The sequence below is a fragment of the Lontra canadensis genome, unplaced genomic scaffold, assembly GCF_010015895.1.
Source record: "Lontra canadensis isolate GAN:19392208 unplaced genomic scaffold, GSC_riverotter_1.0 scaffold52, whole genome shotgun sequence".
NCBI classification, from domain to species: Eukaryota; Metazoa; Chordata; class Mammalia; order Carnivora; family Mustelidae; genus Lontra; species Lontra canadensis.
In genome coordinates this window covers 2076090-2096724 of record NW_022631046.1, presented here as the reverse complement: position 1 = coordinate 2096724, position 20635 = coordinate 2076090, and the positions used below count along the sequence as shown (strand labels likewise).

General features: G+C 32.6%; 1 protein-coding gene across 4 annotated transcripts in view; it reads left to right on the top strand.

Annotated features, from left to right (window-relative positions):
- The window catches only part of MGAT4C (MGAT4 family member C), a 717583-nt gene extending 701659 nt beyond the window's left edge, over positions 1–15924 (top strand). For 2 of the 4 annotated variants that reach the window (XM_032874170.1, XM_032874169.1), the window contains 3 exons: positions 5429–5576; positions 11197–11344; positions 14102–15924. In XM_032874170.1, coding sequence (XP_032730061.1) covers positions 5429–5576; positions 11197–11344; positions 14102–15243 — 1438 coding nt within the window. In that variant the 3' untranslated portion in view covers positions 15244–15924. Of the gene's footprint in view, positions 1–5423; positions 5577–11196; positions 11345–14101 lie in introns of all 4 variants that reach the window. The other 2 variants (XM_032874172.1, XM_032874171.1) reach the window with 1 other exon arrangement.
- The last annotated feature ends 4711 nt before the right edge of the window (positions 15925–20635 follow it).

The following is a 20635-nucleotide window of genomic DNA, read 5'->3' as shown; positions in this document are numbered from 1 at the left end:
TGAGAACACTATCCAACACTGGTAAGGAATCACTGGAAAGAACAATTAGAACAGTTTCTGGGATGCGATTTTTCCATCCCTTCCCCTATGATCCTCCTTGCTGTTTCTTATATTCCTCATATGAGTGAAACCATATAATAATTGTCTTCCTGTGATTGACTTAGTTCACTCAACATAATACCCTCCAGTTATAATTTCCCTTCCTAATAGTAATTCCCTTTATCCATTTTTGCCATTGGAGTGCTGGTTTCAGAGAAGCTTCCAGTCTCAGGCTGATTTTACCTACTAAGGGAATACTCTTCTGAGTACTCCATCTGATGCCTAATCTATTACATTTTTTTTTTCTATTCTGGATGAAGGGAACATGAATTATTTCTGTCTTTGCATTCCAAAAACTGTTCTAATTCTTGATAGGGGTCCAGTTTATCTTTTGCATATAGCTGTCCAGTTTTCCCAGCATGGTTTGTTAAAAAGACTATCCTTTCCTTATCAAGTATTCTTGGCTCTCCTGTCAAATATTTAGTTGACTGTAAATGTGTGGACTTATTTTTGAGCTCTTGATTCTATCCATTGAACCATGTCTGTTTCTATGACAGTATCATATCATTTTGATTACTATTGTTTTGTAATATACAGTAGTTTGAAATCAGGAAGTGTGATACCTCTAGCTTTGTTATTCTTTCTTATGTTTGCTTTGGGTTTTCAGGGTCTTCTGTGACACCAGACAAATTCTGGAATTTTTTTTCTATTTCTATAAAAAATGTCGCCATTGGAATTTGGATAGGCATTGCATTGAATCTCTTGCATCTATTTGAGTAATATGGGCTTTTTATTGATACTAACTCTTTCAGTACATGAACAGAGGTTATCTTTTTATTTGTGACTTCTTCAAACTCTTTCATCAATTTCCTGCCCTGGCTTTTGAAAACTGCCTTCTGGCAACAAACTAGAAAAATCCTGGCATTTACTTCTTTCATTTCCTTTCCCTCGGAGATCGTTGCCCTGTGCTGCCTGTTGTCCAGTATCTGAAAATACCAGTCATTAAATGTGGATGAAATACAGTTCCTCCTGGAAATGCAGGAAACCTTAATACTTTTCTTTCAAAGACCAGTTTCTAAATCAGATGATGCAGTGATCACCTCTAATTTTGGTAGATAGGTTTCTTACTTTCTCTTTCTCTACTTTTTAATCAATGCTCTATATACATGAATTTATATTAATTCAATATTTTGCTATCAATCACAGTCATTTTTGATGGATAGATTTTCCCAAATTTTCTCAATAGAATCCTCTTCAAGCTGTTTTCTATGTTCTTTGGAAATGCTCCTACTAATCTCTAAGTTTTCTTGCCTCATGACACAGCAGAAAGCTGTGACCATAGAGTCCCTTCCCCCTACCTGAAATCAGCTATTTTGTTTTCCTTTCAGTATATTTAATTTACTGTATTTTGTCCTTTTTTTCTTTTTTAAAAATATTTATTTGGATTTTCCTGGACCCAGATGATCCTGTTTCAGATGGAAAAGAAGTTTGTATGAATAATTATCTTCCTTAATTTTCTTTTACTGTAGTTTGTCTGGTATTTTTTTTTTTAATAAATGACACATATTTTGATCTGTTTTCCAATCATTTGTTTACTCTGGTTTGGGGTCCTCAGCCAGTTCTGCCTGTTCTGGGTATTATTGTTTTCACTTATATACACAGTGAAATTTGTGCTATCCTCTTTCTCATGGGTATACTCAGGGTGTATACTATGGAAGGTTATTTGTGCTCTGATTATTCTGAGTGGATTTTGGAGGATTCTAATTTGAAGGATTGGCTCTTAGAATTAGGTGGTCACCATTATTCTCTCGGGATTCTGTCTTTCTTTCTTTGTTAACTCTGGAATTACAACTTGTGGTTTTGTTGTTGTTTTGTACTATTGGGCATTGTTGCAGAGTACTCTCAAGTATTGCCTCCAAAGTATTATACTTCCTACTTCTCATATTATTTGAAATACCATATATCACCCACCTCCTCACATTATATATTTGCGTGGTTTTTTTAGGCTAAATAGATTTAGTTAAAATTTTTTCTGCCAAAAAATTGAATTTATGTCTTTTATATTATTTCTATTTTATTCAAGAGATTGGTATCACAAGTTATTATCATCATATATGTGGGATAGTTTGTTGGCAACATGATGTCTAAAATGTCATATGAAACCTAATTAGTAAACTGTATACCAATAGTGGTTAATCAAGCAGACTGATCAATTTTAATATTTAAAAACTGGAATTATTCCTTTTAGAGACACCTCAAGAAAACCCTGGATTTTTCTTTCTTTTTTTTATTTGTAAAACTAATGGGAGTATTAAAATCTCAGTATTGTTATGAAAGGTCAATGAGCTACTCATGCAAACTATATTGCCTAGTATTTAGTAAGTATTTAATAACTTTTAATAGATAGACTTATTTTCATTATATGTAATTTCTACATTTGAACTTTGTAAATTCAATTTGCAGTCACATTTTTTACATTTTGTCTTTGTCTCAAAAGAATAGAATTAGAATACTTCTTGACTTAGCATTTTTATTGAACTTATAACATTCAAATTCAGAGCATCCAAAACATACCATACAGTGCTACATATTTTTAAATTTTATTTTCTTAAAAAAAGTCTGTGTTTATGTTTGTGTCCAAGAAATAAAATGCAGTTTTGTTTTCCAACAGATGATAGAGAATTTTGAAAATTAAAAGTAACTTTTTGAATAATACTGAATATATGTACTTTTGAAAGTATGGAAATTGAAAAAAGTAAAAACAGGATTGAAAATTCTTGATAATTCTATATTAAGATAACAACTGTTAACCTCTTAATAGTTTCCAATTTATTTTACAGACATCACTGTCTTGTAACACCATAGCTAAACGTTTACTCATAAATACAATTTTTGGTTTGGAATAGATTTTTAGAAGTATAATTGCTGAGTCAAAGGGAATACATGTATTTTATGCTATTGATAGTTCTTCTGAAATTGACATTTAAAAATATTTTAAAATATTGTGTCCATTGGTGTATGATTAGATTCTAATCCTTTGTATTTTTGTCAATTTTCAAAATTCAGATGAAAATCTTACAAACATAATGCGGTTTTATCTACAAAACCATTACCAGATAACAGAATTTCACTTATAATGCTCTGGTTTAAAATTGTTATGTATTTTTTTGTTGAAAAATGTTATAAATGATGGATCTATAAATACATTTTTAACCTCTAAATGCAAATTAGAAAATGACCCTATTATAAAAGTGGCATCATGTATCAAAAAATGATTGATTTGATATAACATGTGATATACAATAGTAACGTTCTTTTTATTTCTGATTATACGGGCGATTATACTTCCCCACAGCCTTGAAGTCAGGAGTGGTAAGGTGACTAGTAGTTATGACTAGTGCACTGTAAGTAGACCATCAGCTCTCCAGATGAAAAATAAAAAAATAAAATAAAATTATTCTAGTACATGATAAAAGACAAAAAAGATAAATCCTAGATATATTAAAAATCTATCCATAAAAAAAATTAAGGAGATTGTCCATATGACATCAAAATTGGGAAGAATTTTCAAAACATTATACCAAAAAAAGTCTTAGGTATGAAATAAATTTGAAATAAAAAACTCTGCACTGCAAAAGTCAGACCAAGAAGAGGAAAATTGTGAGAATTCACAATGCCTGGCTAGATCAGATTTAATAAACACATGCCTCCCTGGGTGAAACTAGTTGAAAAGCGAAGGAGTGTCTGGAAAACTGGGCCTCCTTTGCCGTTTCTGGGCTGAAAACAGCCAGATCCTTTTTGCTGCTCAGTTCGCTCATCCAGGGAGTAAATGCTTAAACTTCAGAAACATTTATCTTCTCTGGTCAGTACTCCACACACTTCTTGCCTGAGCACACGTCAGGATCACAGCTTGTTCTGAGGTTACTCCCTATGCTACTGTCCTGATTATTATAGCTTCACATTCCTTCTTGTTTTTCTTATTCCCTGATGTACTGACAACATTCACAATAAAAGTGTAGGGAGTTTAGCTTGGGACATTTTGCCCCTAGTGTGTCTTGTCCCCACGCCCTCTCCTTTCTCCTACTGAGGTGACTGGAATAATCATTTCATTCTCCACCTCAGGGTTGGCCAAACCCAATAAAAGATATAATACTTGGGGAACATACCTAAATATTTTCATCATAAGCAAAGATAAATGTATATGTGTGCATCTCTACACATATTTAAAAACTTCTACAAGCCAACAAGAAAAATAAAAATAACCTTAGAGAAAAATATGGTTAAAGGAAATGAACAGTAATTCTTATATTTTCTTTGAGAATTTTTCTATTCTTCCCCTTTGTTAACCCTTTTCCCCAATTTCTAATAGTCTTTCTTATAATTTATAAGGATTCATAAATTCTTTCTTGCAAAGAGACATTGTTTGATTGCTATGTCCTAGACATCATTTAAGAAGCCATTTTCACTTCCTGAAGTTTTTTATTCATATAAATACTTCATCCTAACACTGAGCTCAGGGAGACCCAGTACCCAGCTAGACGTGGTACAGTTTCCAGATTATCCTTGATTTTGGACAAAATATGATTCAACTAGTCTTTTGATTTTTTATATGTTTTTATGTTTATAGTTTTTAAACAAAAGATGAGTAATCTAAATAAATCAATGATTAGAAGATAACACACAATGTAGAAGAGTAGAATGGGAAAAAAATAGATCTCCACTAATCTTGCTGATGCTCATTTTGCTATTTTGCAATTCATGAATTATTTTAACCAGCCAAACTTCTAGTTAGTAGATCAAGCAAGGCCATGTAGATATGTCATTCTAGGATTACTCTGATTTAACAAGAATTACTGAAAAGTAACCAAACCAACTGTAACTCAAGTTCTCAAAGGTATGTTTGGACTTAGCCCAAAAGTTTAACTTCTCTTTCTTTGACCCAGGTTCCCTCCCAGGTGCTTTTTTCAGTGCACTTACTCCAAGACCAATATTAGGCCCAAGCTTCTAGTTTCTTCCATTTTCATTACATTGTAGTATGAGGAGGTAGAAGTTACCATAATGTTTGTCTTTCTCTCTTATTTTTGTGCTGTTTCTCATCAAAGGACTTTTTTTTTTTTTTTGGCATTATCATTGTCAATGTTCATTTGTTCAGAAAAAACTAAGATTTTGCTTTTTATTTTTATTTACTCCATATCAATATAAAGCAGTACATTGATCGTATGTTAAGATATTAATAATCTGTGAAAATCATATGTGTGAAATTGGAAACAACTTTAGTAAACAGGTGAAGGGTGACTTGTTATAAAGGCCTGGCTTCTGATACCTATGAAGAAATACTTACATCCAAAGTTAATTGTCAGTAATTCTGTGCCCCTTTTCCCCAGGATAGAATGTTTAAATTTAATCAAATGAAGCACATTTTTGAAATACTTGATAAAATGAGATGCCTGCGAAAACGTTCCACAGTATCATTCTTGGGAGTTCTTGTCATTTTCCTTCTCTTTATGAACTTGTACATTGAAGACAGCTATGTTCTGGTAAGTTTTGGGGATTATTTTTGTTGTTGCTGTTACAAATAAGGTCTAAATCAAATTAAGCTTAATCCAATTTTAACCAAACTTCAATCCCAGGCTGCTGAAATAGTCTTAGTTTGAGCAAAACTCTAACATGTATACTTTCTATCTAGCTACTTTTTGTATTAATTCTAGAATACCAGCATTACAATTATTTTGATTTATGTTGCAATATTTTCTTTAATGCTGCATATAGTAGCTCAGGGATGCATATTTGGCTATAAGTAAATTAGCTATCATCACTATGCTGAATTAATTTTATGTATAGCCATAATAATTTTTGAGCTTTAATTTGAAATATGTAGAATTTTTAAAAATTGCTTAAAGATATCAGTCCTTACTTTCTCAATTTTTTATATATCATCAAAGTTTTTAAAATCTTATTTTTTTAATTAATGGTACTAATTATGCTATTTTGTTAAGAAATAATATTTTATTATAATGTATGACACTTCACTTGATTTTGAATAGTCATAAATGGTCACCATGTTATGTATTTATATTCAGTGAAAAGTAGTAAAGAACCTCAAGAACTAGAGATAATGATGTGAAAACTATTCAGTAGTTTAAAAAGGATAAATTAGTATGTAATATGCAAATGAATTTTTAAGTAAATTCTAGAAACACACAAAAGGACTTACTCTGGCTAATTTTGAGAACTCAATTTGTTCTTTATTTGCTATCACTGTATCACACTAGTTCATGTCTGATGAGAATAACATGGACATTTTTTTTAATTCAACTTTGAATTGAGTTTAAGATATCTGGAAAAATCCCAATCTTTATGTTATTACTCTTGTTCACATATTTCAGAAAATCAAAATCTTTGGACACAGAGAGGACTGAAAAGTACTTTCCACCATGCAAGCATGCTGAAAGTTTCAATGACTATCTTAGCAAGAGAAAAATCTGCCAAAAACCACAAAAAGCATTTCTCAGTAAAATGTTTTATTTCACTAATTGAACATGATCTTACCTACACATTATTTGCCATGTACTATTCTATAACGATAAGCCAACCGTTTGATCTTAGTTGGGACAGATCCTCTCAGGAGGTCTTCTGTAAAGCATCTTGCTTCTGTTAGCATTGTTCTTTGATGACAAAATTCTGCCAGATTCTAGATCTTGACTATGCCTATGCCTTTTACATTCATACATGTTTCTTGATCTTGTGGTTCCTTCATTCTGTTTTCCATAGACAATTCACAATGGCTAAAATCTCCACAGATGAGTAGAATTTGACTAGGCATGATGTAGGCAAACATAGCAAACTGGAGAAACTTACTAATGGCATGCACTTTGACCTTTCTTTAAACCTGGTTATTAGGTTTATGAGACTTAATGACAATATAACAAGGCCCATGTGATCCCCCTATTTTTTTCTGGATGAAATTAAAGGTCATAAATTAATAAGGAGAGCCTTTGATAAATGATTTAATTTTGTAATAAAAATTTATCTCTTGCATTTGTGTTTACTGGCAGCAGTAAATCACATCTTGTAAACCAAACACATGGCATTGGCAGGATGTTTATTGTATTCAATGACTTGCTGCATTTGTGAGACACTTTTAAACCCAATTTCAGTGTTTCATTTTAAACAGACAAAAGACCATCGTATGCAGCAAACATCCTTATATCTTGTTGATATAGAACCTCTTCAAATTCATTATAAAATGTATAAAAAGTAATAGAGTGTATATCTGTAAGAGGATCAGATATTTTTGCCATGTCTTGTGGATTTTTGCACATTTCTATCCAAGCTTCAGTCCTATGTATCTAATGTAAAAGGTGTGATTTAATGAAGCAATGCTTAATAAAGAGTACTTTCTTAGTGAAATGTTCTCTGGCTAGATTACATATATATTTAGCCAAATTTACAAATCAGCCCAAGAGTAGAGGAGATTTTGCTCCTTTGTTTTAAAATTTATAATTATTTTAAATACTTATATTAAGTTGGAAAAAATGAGTTAAAATGATGGTTAAACACAATCACTCCCCTTACTGAAAATTTATTTTTTAAAATATTTTATTTATTTATTTGACAGAGAGAGATCACAAGTAGGGAGAGAGTTGGGCAGAGAGAGAGGGGGGAGGGAAGCAGGCTCCCTGCTGAACAGAGAGCCCGATGAGGGCTGATCCCAGGACCCTGAGATCATGACCTGAGCCAAAAGCAGAGGCTTAACTCACTGAGCCACCCAGGTACCCCTCCTTACTGAAAATTTCATGACAGTATTTTTATTAGTTTAGTTTCCTCACTATTTACTAGATGATTATTTTTAACCTAAATGTATTTAGAGCTAAATTTTATCCCAAGGCTTAATGTGTATAAAGACTTAAAACATTTAAGTAATTAATGTAAAACTGCATTAAAATTGTTTTTCTAAAAATGTTTAATAGCCACGGAAAGCCAGCCACCTACTAGTGTATAATGTAGCTTCTCTGTAACCTTTGTCTCTTTTGACCCTTTTATCTGTGTTTATTTCAGTTTTCACAAAATTATATCATTTAGTTTTTTTTTTCTTGACTCCAGAATGCCACAATGTGTACTATTGCTAAAACATAAACATTAGTTGATCTTTCTTTTCCTGCCTTCCTTATTTCAGGGGGAAATAACTGTTATAATTCAGAGAAATCAGATAAACAATTCCAAGTAAAAGATCTCTGGAGTTACTTAGCACATTCTGTTCTGCTGTTTTTGCTAGAAAATCCATTTGTGGTCTGAAATCCTTGGCATATAGCAGTTTAATGTATGCTTACATATCCGGGACATATGTGCCTTTTATTGGGAAAGGAAGCCAAGCTCAGTGTAAGAGACAAATGCTATTACAAGGCAAACTAAGTAGGAGAGACGCTACATGCCCAATCAACTTAGCCTCTGGGCTGTGAGCATCTTCAAAGTAGCCACAAGGGTATACACTTAGTCTGCAGCTAGTCCATTGAATTGCATTCCTATCCAGAAAATGATTGTCATAAAGCTTTGTCTTATTACTGAGAAATACACCCCAGCATAGCAGCTACAGAAAGAAGGTATCCAGGGAGAGCCTAACTGTTCAGGTAGATGCCTCTGGAAAGCAGCCAACAAGGCTGACTCAGGTGAAAGCTGCATTATTTATTTATGCTGAAAAGTGTAAAGAAGCTTGTTCTTGAGAATTTAATAAAGTGCTTTCATATAAGTTCCATTTCATTTTATTTTCTGTTATGTCCTTCAATCAGGATGAATGTACTCTATCTTAACACAGAAAAGGTCTGGATTTTTACACATTCAAAATAGAATTCTTAAAGAAATATCCAAGATCCTGCACTTCCTTTAGAATGTAACATCACATAAGAGCAGAATGGCAAAATGAACTCAGAATTGTGACTACTGCGATTTTTATAGATATTTCTTCTAGATCCTATTGATAATGGACCCTATTACATCACTATTAAAGAAGTTGGTACTGAGCTGAGGCCTTAGTTACTTTTTAGTAGTCCTAAATTTATTTTAAAACTCTAATAATGTTTTATAAGTTTTCAGAAAGACAAAGATGAACATATTTATGTGTAAAGAAATTACAATAATCAGAACTCAATAGATATGCAATTAGTATATTTATAAGAAGTAGAGAATTCAAGATATAATTCCAAATATTTTGAAAGTCTACAACTGATAGATGGCAAATATGTTATAAATATTGTAAAACACTAACCTCTTTTTCTCAATTAAGACAATATAAAATGTAGAAATATAGTAAAGACCAATTATAGGTTTATAAACATAATTGAATATACAAAAGAGATATTCAGAAAGGATTTTGGTTAGCAAAGACCAGATTGAAGCTCTTCCCAGTCATGATTTACTATTCTTAATTTTTATTGTAAGACAATTCCAGTCTGGCCATTGATTTAAAGTTTTGAGTCAGTCTTTTTCTCTATTGACATTTGAACATGATACAAAGTATTGGATATTCCAAATGAGGTAAGGTCTGTATTTGAATCCTTTATAATTTTTTATAACAGGGGTTTAATTAATGTTTTATTGACTACAGTCAGATAATATGAGGACCAAATTGGTTCAAATTGCATTTACTTTCTTTATAGTCTTAACTGCTTGCACATGCCTGACCTGCCATTGTATATGGAATAGTGGATATAGATCCATATAACATCACACGGTACAGTAGACACTTGCCAAAAACAACAAAATTCTTTCTAAATAGGTTATCTTTGAATATATTCTACCTGTGGTAGTAAACCTTATACAAAGACCAAGCAAGTCGATATTTTGGTAATAATGTATAACCAATAAAGACTTGATCAAATCATGATTAGATAATCAAAATCTACTATTGAACTTATACTAAAGAAGAGAGAAAAGGAGACCAATTAATAATTAACAGGATATATTTTAAGCTAAATATAAATCTTTTTAATATAAACCTTCACTTTTTTTAATTTAATTTTTTTCGATGTTCCAAAATTCATTGTTCATGCACCACACCCAGTGCTCTATGCAATGCGTGTCCTCCATAATACCCACCACCAGGCTCACCCAACTCCCCCAATCCCTCCCCTCCAAAACCCTCAGTATGTTTCTCAGAGTCCACAGTCTCTCATGGTTTGAATCCCCCTCTGATTTCCCCCATCTCACTTCTCCTCTCCATCTCCCAATGTCCTCTGTGTTATTCCTATGCTCCACAAGTAAGTGAAACCATATGATACCTGACTCTCTCTGCTTGACTTATTTCACTCAGCATAAACCTTCTTAAAGATCGAATACATCCATTACCAATTAATATAAGAGTGATCATAAACATAAAAGGACCAGACTTCAACTCCAACAGAATATCACACACAAACACACACGTATGCATGCATGCATGCACATGTACACACACACACACACACACACACACACACCAAGCAAACAATCATGGGAAAAACTAGTGCAAGTTCTGAAGACATTTCCTTAACTTGGTACAAATGTGTATGAAGATATCTTGAGGACAGTTGAAAGAACACTGACATCACAAGGACCACAGCTATCTATTCTCAACAGTCCTTGATTATAGTGGCCATTGATAAGTGACTGACTAAAACTTCTTGATTAATAAATTCCCCAGAAATAATTATATAGAAATAATGTCTGGTATTATTGAACAATGCTTAAAGAAAATGAAATAGCTTAATATGACTCAAATATGGGAAACTTAGTGAGAATTAGCTTTACATGATACAAGTAGATTATTGTGAAATTTTAAGCTCATTGAATTATTGTAAAGATTTTGAATTTTAACATAAAGGCAGTAGGAGTTTTCATGTGGGAATTTTTTGTCTAGAAAATGCCATTATTAGTGTATATAGTGGAAAAGCAAATGGAAGAGAAGTATGAAGAGCACAATAGAGTAGGAGAGCATGGAGTAGCGACTATAGGTGGAAATTCAGGTGAGAGATGGGGTCCTGTAGCTTGTGGCACCAGTAGTTGAGATTTAGATAATACCCATGTTACATATCAACAACATATGTTTGTTGTGTAAGGAGAATTTTTATTTAATCATGACATCTATTATTTGTTTATTTTCTCTGCCTCCTTCTTGGCATTCAGGAAGGAGACAAACAACTTATAAGGGAAACATCCACACACCAGCTGAATTCAGAACGTTATGTCCATACTTTCAAAGATTTATCTAATTTCTCAGGAGCCATCAATGTCACCTATCGCTACTTAGCTGCCACGCCTTTACAAAGAAAGCGTAAGTATCCCTACACTTTCAAATCAAGAACACATAAAGTACTTTTATTTTAAAATAATGACAACCAGCTTCATCTGTATCGCAATAAAACTTCTGGGCATTACTAATATATATTCTTTGGGAAGTAATTCAGTGTTTCTTCACAAATTACAATTACTGATCCAACTCCATTAATAGCCAAAAAAAGGAAGCTTTTTAAAATGCTTAATTGTAATATAAACTTTCAAACAGTTTGCTGTAGGACCATGTAGAGAGACTGAAAAAAATTAATTTATTTGAGCTTTTAAAACTTCCCTTTTAAAAACAACCATTCTCATACCGATACAATTTCCAACTCTAATGCTTTGGTTTTTAATGACTTGCCACTGCTTTTGAAGTAGTGAGAGTCATTGTTTTAGTTTACCAAGGTGCTATAACCAATTACCACAAACTAGGTAGTTTAAAACAATGGATATTTATTCTGTCATATTTCTGGAGACCAGACGTTCAAAATCAAGGTGCTGGCAGAGCCACTCACCTGAAAGTTATAGGGGAGAATCTTTCCTCGACTCTTTCAGCTTTTGGTCACCCTTGGCATTCCTTAGTTTGTGGGGGCATAACTACCAGCCTCCGTTACCAAAGGGTCTTCTTCCCTTGGTCTCTGTGTCTCTCTGTGTTCTCTCCTCTTCTTCAGGTATGACCAGTCATTGCATTTGGGGCCCACTCTAAATTCAATATGATTTATCTCAAGATCCTTAAATAATTATATCTGCAAAGACTTTATTTTCAAATAAGGTCACATTCTGAGGTTCCAGGTAGACCTCAATTTTTGGAGAAAACTAGTCAACTCACTATCAGTAGATTGGATCTGAGAAGTAACATACACACACTTAATGGATTTCAAGACATCATAGACTGTAGAAGGTATCATGATCTAATTAATGTGCCACTAAGAGACCATAAGCATTATCAGTTTTAATTGTAAGATGCCATTAATTGTAATATTCAACCTGATTTTAAAATGTTTTTGTGTGAAAAATATGATTCATGAAATCAATGAAACCCAGTGATATCATGAATTTCTTAATAGGTCTGTGGGGACCACAGAAATTGACTTCCCCATTAAGAAGTGTTTATACAAGTGAGTCTGTGATCACCAGGTGGAGGAAATTGTAACAACTTAATTCGGGCTTCTTTAGGTCTATCTCCCATTCATTCCTTCATCTCAAATGTCTATTGCTCTTAAGCTTTCTTCTAACTGCTTAAGATTGCCAATGTTTATTTTTATCTCCATCTGTTACACTACCTTTGTGCAAACATTACTGATTCTCCCTTTCCATCCTAAGTTTACTAAAGTGTATTGGCACATATGCCACTGCTTTATACAAAGAAGTGATATAAAACACAGGGTAAACGTAGGGCACTCTGGATGTTGGCTCCACACTACTCACTGGGTGTTACACTTTGCACGAGTGAATGCATCTCCCTGTGATTGAGTTTCCTTTCCTCATCTGCCAAGCAGAAACGATGACAAGTGCAAAACTATCCCAAAAGACGGTTAGAAATATTCAAGATACATATTACAGGCAAAATGCATAGATTGCTGTCTTTCATGTAGGAAGTATTCTCATGGTATTGGCTATTCTAGGGCATTAGTAAAGGCTGGAATCTTGAGTCGAATGGTACCAGAGAACATTCATTTTTTCAAAAGAAGTTAGGGTTGTAAATCCAGGTATTTGAACAAAATGTGTAAATCTCTACCTCTCTGACAGCCTAGTGAGAAAGATTATTCTTGGAAAGGGCTTTTTCAGTATTGCATAAGTCACAACAAGTAGGTGTCTGTATTAAGACAGTGATCTTGGTAAATGTAAACATTTTCCTATTTTCAAGTAGTAGTTAGGAAATTTTATTCAGTTCTGAATCATGGTGAGAATCAGAGCTTTATAAAGTGAAAATATTTCAAGGAAGAGACATTTACACTTCTTAGATGTAAACTGCCATTTCATAAGGCTTTATTTTCTTCCTTACAAATATCCAGTTTCTAATTTTAGATTTTAGGTGTCTAAATAAAAATTTCCTCACAGAAAATTGCTCTAAAATGTGTTTCAAAATAAGGAAAACAGTGATATTTATGTATTGGAAAATGTACTTAACATTCAAATAATAATGCAGTCTTTAAAAATAGTTTATAATTTTGTTTGCATTCTAATTAACATTCTAGTAAATTTCAAAATAAAATTGTGAAATCCAATTATTAATTTTTTAGTGCAAGATAATGACAGTGATCAAAAAGAAATGAAAATGTAACATGTTTTCTATGAAAAATTTAAAGATGATTAAAAGACTGAGTTATGCTTAATTTTCTTTTTTATCATTTGAGACTGATTTGTTCAGCCTTAACATCCTTCTCCTTTTGCATTTTTTAATAGTGTGGATATTACCCAAACATCTATCTTCTCTAATGGGCATTTATGAGCACATTAAGCTGCAAAACACCTTAAATAATATTTTTTATTTCACAAACAAATGTTTACATCAATAAGGCTCATATGTCATTGGGCTTAAGATGAATTTTTTTCCAAAGAAAAACCAATTATGTATTAAGTACTATAGCCTTTATATATTTAGCATAAGACTTCACTCACAAAATATGCGACATATATCATTTACTAGATATACCTAATATCATAGCAAACCCAAGGGGAAAAGATTTTTTTATATGTTATTCAAAACCTATTTCACATTTAATTTGTCTTCTTTCTGAATTCTTTTGTTCAGGGTTTCTTACAATTGGACTTTCATCAGTGAAACGAAAAAAAGGAAACTATTTACTTGAGACGATCAAGTCAATTTTTGAGCAATCCAGCTACGAAGAGCTGAAGGAAATTTCAGTGGTGGTTCACCTGGCAGACTTTAATTCATCCTGGCGTGATGTCATGGTCCAGGATATTACACAGAAATTTGCCCACCATATTATTGCAGGAAGATTAATAGTTATACATGCTCCAGAGGAATATTACCCAATCCTGGATGGCCTTAAGAGAAATTACAATGATCCAGAAGACAGAGTCAGATTTCGTTCTAAGCAAAATGTAGATTATGCTTTTCTGCTTAATTTTTGTGCCAATACTTCAGACTATTATGTAATGCTTGAAGATGATGTTCGATGTTCAAAAAATTTCTTAACTGCCATCAAGAAAGTCATTACATCCCTAGAAGGAACCTACTGGGTAACTCTGGAGTTCTCTAAGCTTGGCTACATCGGAAAACTTTATCATTCTCATGATCTCCCACGTTTGGCACACTTTTTATTAATGTTTTATCAAGAAATGCCTTGTGATTGGCTATTGACTCATTTTCGGGGTCTTTTAGCTCAGAAAAATGTGATCCGTTTTAAACCATCTCTCTTTCAGCACATGGGTTATTATTCATCATATAAAGGGACTGAGAATAAGCTGAAGGATGATGATTTTGAAGAAGAGTCATTTGACATCCCTGATAACCCTCCTGCAAATCTCTACACCAATATGAATGTTTTCGAAAATTATGAAGCAAGCAAGGCTTATAGTAGTGTTGATGAGTACTTTTGGGGGAAACCACCTTCAGTAGGAGATGTCTTTGTGATTATATTTGAGAATCCAATTTTAATTAAAAAAATTAAAGTGAGTACTGGAACAGAAGATCGGCAAAATGACATTTTACAGCATGGAGCCCTAGATGTTGGAGAAAATGTTGTAGATTTCAAACAAAGTAGACACTGTGTTACTTACCTAAGACTAGGGGAATTCAAGAATGGAAACTTTGAAATGTCAGAGGTGAATCAAAAAATTCCATTTGACATAAATTGTATAAGGATATATGTTACCAAAACACAAAAAGAATGGCTGATTATTAGGAGCATTAGCATTTGGACTTTTTAACCAATTAAATCGATATGTCCAGCTATCGAAGCAGGCTTTCCTGTTCCTTTTTTGCTACCTTCCCTTTTGCTATTGTTTGCTGGAGGGAAAGCAATGGATGGGATATTTTCAAGGAAAAGTCTAATCATTTTGGCAGTTTTGATTCTCATATTGTCAACATAATTTTATTCTAATCCACTTGTATTTATTTTAACTCCTAAAGTTTATGGTTAATGCTACTTTTATTTATATTTTTAATGTGTTGATGTTAGTTCCAAAATTTTAATTAAATGTCAAAAATACGACATGAAAGATTTAAAGTGAGAAAATTTAGTTTGCTGGATGGAGAGTCTTGAAAAACAGTTGCCAACTGTACGCACTTCCTCAAGAATTAAAACATTCATTATATCATCAGATAGCTTTTATTAAGCATCTATGTGAATATGCAGTTGGTTAGAATGATAATCTTTTTTTTTTATTGTAAACATAGATTTTCATAGACTTCTGTACATCTACAATGAATACCTCCTCATAGAAGTGATGTCTTTACAACAGAATTTTGTGCATAGGTGGAGTGATGGAAAGAAAAAAAAATGACTTAAAATATTTCTCCCCTGATCATTTATACAAAAAGGGGCATTGTTCATTGTATAGAAACACTTAACTGAGCACCTATTGTTAATAAATTTTCTGTGGGAAGCAGTCTTTTTCTAGATTCCCTTTTGCAAAAAGAATAGTTATGCTCAATATTTTCAAGTTATATTGGGTACCTACATTTAATAGAAGAAATTAGAGAAGGCCTATATTTAGTTCATTCTTACAAACATTTTCAGTAAATGAAGAAAATTTTTGAAATTGATTTTATATGTTTTGTATTAAAATTCATATAATTGAAATTGTAATCTATCATATACTTTTTTTGAAGTTTAAATGGACATCTTGTAAAGGAGAAAAGTAGGAAACATAGAAATCAGTTGACTTTTCTATATTCAGAGCTAGTTCCTAGTAAAGCCAAAGTGAGTGATCAGATGTTCTGATATCCAGATAGCACCCTTTCCCTTACGTAGAGATTACTCCTCACATAAATGATGCTTTCTGTTCACCTCTACCTAAGTCTCATATAGTAAATTATGCTATCTTGAAATGGCTAGTATGATTCTTCCGTAAGTCATATTATCATTCTGTGGAGTAAGTCTAAAGTGTCTGAAATGATACTCTTGTATATGCACCCACATGGTGAGTAAACTTGACTAACTTTTACTAAAAGGAACTGGACAATTGTGCCTAAACCACGTGTCCTATTAAAGCATTTCTGGACACCTTAGTGCATCCTAAAGACATTGGTTGTCCAGAATGCCCTGAGCTTATCTGATCCTTTCTATCTTTTACAGCAGAGATGAAAGGGTTGACTATGACGATATGAAAAGTACTTCATGCATGTTTATGGAAAGGTTCAAATGCATATGTTCCTATAGATTGGAAAGTATTTATTCATGCTATCCAAATTGATTAAATTAGAAACTCATAAAAATTTGGAAATTATTTTTATTGATACAATAGCTACTGTGTATTTCCTTTGCATCCAAATGCTATTGTATAATAAAGACAAAATATGAATCTATAAATATTAATATTTTGTTGCACAAATAAGTCTTAAAGTCATAAAAAATGAACACTGCCACTAAACTACAATTTTTGCATTGATTTGGAGGGGTTTTGCCAGATGTTTAAAGACATTCTATTTTCTTGGCTTTTCTCATCCTCTTTCATTAACTGGCTAGTTGCATAATATAATATATCTCAGAAATTATAAATAATCTTTTTTCTGTACTTTTAATGACAAAAGGTAACCAACAAAGATATATAATTTCAAGACTCAGGCAGACTCCATGAAGTGACTGTAAACTTCATAGAGTCAGCATAGGTTCTGAGAGTGTTTCCAAAGACCAGCCATTGACATCAGCTTGTGGAAAATGCTTCCAGAAATATTGCTGAGGGTAACAATGATACTGAACGTTTGCTAGAGAATTATAAATGCAAAGTGATTTTAAGGAGTTGCATTTTACTTTAAACTTGATCTTTTCATTAGGAAAGCAGGTTTGAATAAGTTGGTCAGTCACCCAAGGATTTATTTATGTTTTCTTTATAGATTGAGTGGAGGTCAACTTTTTAAGGAAAGACTTTGACAAACAAAGCTTCTCCATTGGAGAAAAAGGGGGCAGATAACCTTTCTCTTTATAAAAGATAATCTGACCAATCATTCTTTATATGAGTCAGTGTTGCATTTCCTGTATTTAAAAATTCTGAATATGGCTACTATAATCTTGTCTCAGAGGTATAAAGCAAAAAGACAGTTATTAGGTTTAATTACATTCAATCTATTATTAAGCATTATGTCTCATCAATGTCTCTTTGCAGTAAGTTTTTAAAATATATATATATTATTTTCTTTGTTACAAATATCCACTGAAAAACACTGGAATGTAATACAAAAGTTGAGTTTTTTAATTTTTACCTGAATAAGATGCTGATAGAGTTCAAGCACAAAATATGATATGTACCTTAAATAATGTCAAATTTGTTACTTTAAACTGACGAAAAAGCTTATTTACATTTAAATTTCTTCTCCTTGAAGGGAGCCTTTTCAGCATTTATAAACATCAAAGAAAAGCATTCATGAAAGCACAATAAAAACATGGAAATTATACATTTTTGGAAAATACACGTTATAGCAGCAATAATGTGTCTGGATATAAAAATACATTAAAAGTGTTAATATAAGCACTGTTGCATTATCATCAAAAAAATAACTTTTATAAGATAGATATTTTCCACATATAAAAATATAATTTAAAAACCAAACATCATTTAGAACTACTTTTCTCATACAGCTACACTTATGAGACTAGAACATTCCATTTCTTACTGAACAATTATTCTCTGGGAATTTTTATAAAGCTATCATAGAAAAACTATGCTGTATAATAATGACACCCAAGTGAAACAAATATTTACAAATTACAAGGTATGGTAGGGAAAACACTTGCTATTCTAAATGTCTATATGGCAAACGTCACTCAATATTTTCCAGTTTGTCAACATGTCCATTAGAACATGACACCCAGGATTATCCTGGAGAACTCTACTCTTGGTGTCATCCAGCATCTGAAGATAACAGTGTGATCCTCTTTCTTTACCTCATCAGTATTTCCGTTAATACTGTTTAAGATTACATTTATTTTTATCACCATACTACTAATAAAGCTCACACTCAAATTTCATGACATTTATTTCTTGATCTCTTGATAAAACCTGATTTGCCATTTGGTGAATGTTCAATGGATTTCTTGAAGGTTTCTTGTAAAATTTAGTATTAATTTCCAGAGAATTTCATTGTTTCTTTTGACTGATGACTCCCTACTTCCAGCTTTTGATTCCATCATTAAGTGTTTTAACATAACTCCCCAGCTTTCTGGTACCACAGATTTGGTATGTGTGCCTTTTGTCCTCTCAGGAAATACAGTTGAAGGGTCATGAACCCCTGAGTTTGAAACCCAGTTCTGTAATTACTGACCTCCTGATATGAGGAAAGTCATTTAACCTTCTTGAATCTTAGTCCCTTCATCTGTGAAGTTTAAATTATTTTAGCTTGTAGGCTGTTAGAGCTGAAAAGAAGATAACAAAGTAATCAATTAAGAAATAAATGTTTCTTCTTTTTTTAGCCATGTTATATATGTTAAAAAAAGGACATGGCCCTTCAAAACACTACTAGAGGCCTTCATCCTGAGCAATATCATCAACTTCATTATCCACTAAAAATGTCATCCAGAGCACATTTTTATATTTATGTTGCTGAAGAATGTCATGTAGGCCTATGTAAATGCCTTCCTAAATATCAAGATCTATTGTATTCCTGTCATTCTATTACTTTAGAAACCTCATTCAAAATTTGTAACAGTTATTCCTAATATTCCCATTGTAAATATTAGTGATTTCTATTTAAGAAATCTAAACCCATTTATTTTGAAAAATTAAGAAAGGCTTTTTGTAATTTCTAAAATTTTGCCCAGAATCACCAGTAAGCTCACAGAACTGGGGTTTGCTGAGTCTTTCTTTTTTCATTACCACGTTTCTATTCATTTGTTTATTTCCTTCCATTACTAGCAAAAGTTATCAGTGCACTAGCCTATAAATTACCTGGGCTGTGATGTTCAAACTAGAAAACAGGCTTCCTTTCTCCTTGTCTACCTTGAGTTTCATTATTTAGATTTCTACTTTGAATTTTTTCTCTGTTAATTTCAGTATTATTCTTGGAAGGAAGAAGGTTGTAACAAAATGTAATTTGGTTAGTTCTTGCTCTTTGTCTTTTGTTTGCTTTTAACTTTTTGTTTTTGAATGTTCCAAAATTATTGTATCATTGCATATATGGGTGTGTGTATCTATGTCTAGATAGATCTGTGTGTGTGTGTGAGTATACCTATATGTATACATAGACATATGTGTATATACATGTAGATATTACTGTATGTGTATATATTTGAATATATGTGTATTTGTGTATGTGTGTGTGTGTTTGCAAGAGCAAGAGAAAAGAGGAAAAAAGGAGAAGGAGAGGTGTCTGTATCTTTAGCATTATTATTATTTTTTTTTTAGAATTTTTTTTAAATGTTTATTTATTTGATAGACAGAGATCACAAGGAGGCAGAGAGGCAGGCAGAGAGAGAGAGAGGAGGAAGCAGGCTCCCTGCCAAGAAGAGAGCCCGATGTGGGGCTTGATCCCAGGACGCTGGGATCATGACCTGAGCTGAAGGCAGAGGCTTTAACCCACTGAGCCACCCAGGTGCCCCTCTTTAGCATTATTTTCGACAAACACACCTCCACTTATTCTTGGCTTTAGTGTTCCTAAAACACTGCTTTCCTGCTTGTGTCTCCCTTCTGAACTGGCTTTTGATTATGTGTCCTTACATATTTTATACATCACATTCTCTGAAAAATCACAACTCATTAGAAATTTCTGGACATTTTAGATTCTTCAAATTCCTTAAAGCTTATTTGTTTGTTAGAAGATCCCAAATCTCTCAAAACAGGACCTTTAGAATTTTAGCTTTAAATTTATTTGTATTTCTTAACTATTGAAGATTCAAACATGCATTGCAAAGCATTCTCTTTCTAAACTGTAAATATTATGAAAACAAGGTCATACCACTCCAAAATTCTTGTCCCTTTCACCTCATTAATCTGCTCAGCCCAGTTACTCTGACTGAAGTCCAGAGTAGTACTCACTTCATTAATTCCAAAATCTTCTAAGATGGGTTAATGTTCTATTTTGAGAATTGAAATTGAAATGTAGATTTGAGGCCATTTCCTAGATAATTGGATCTAAACATCTATTCTGAAAAACATACATATTTAC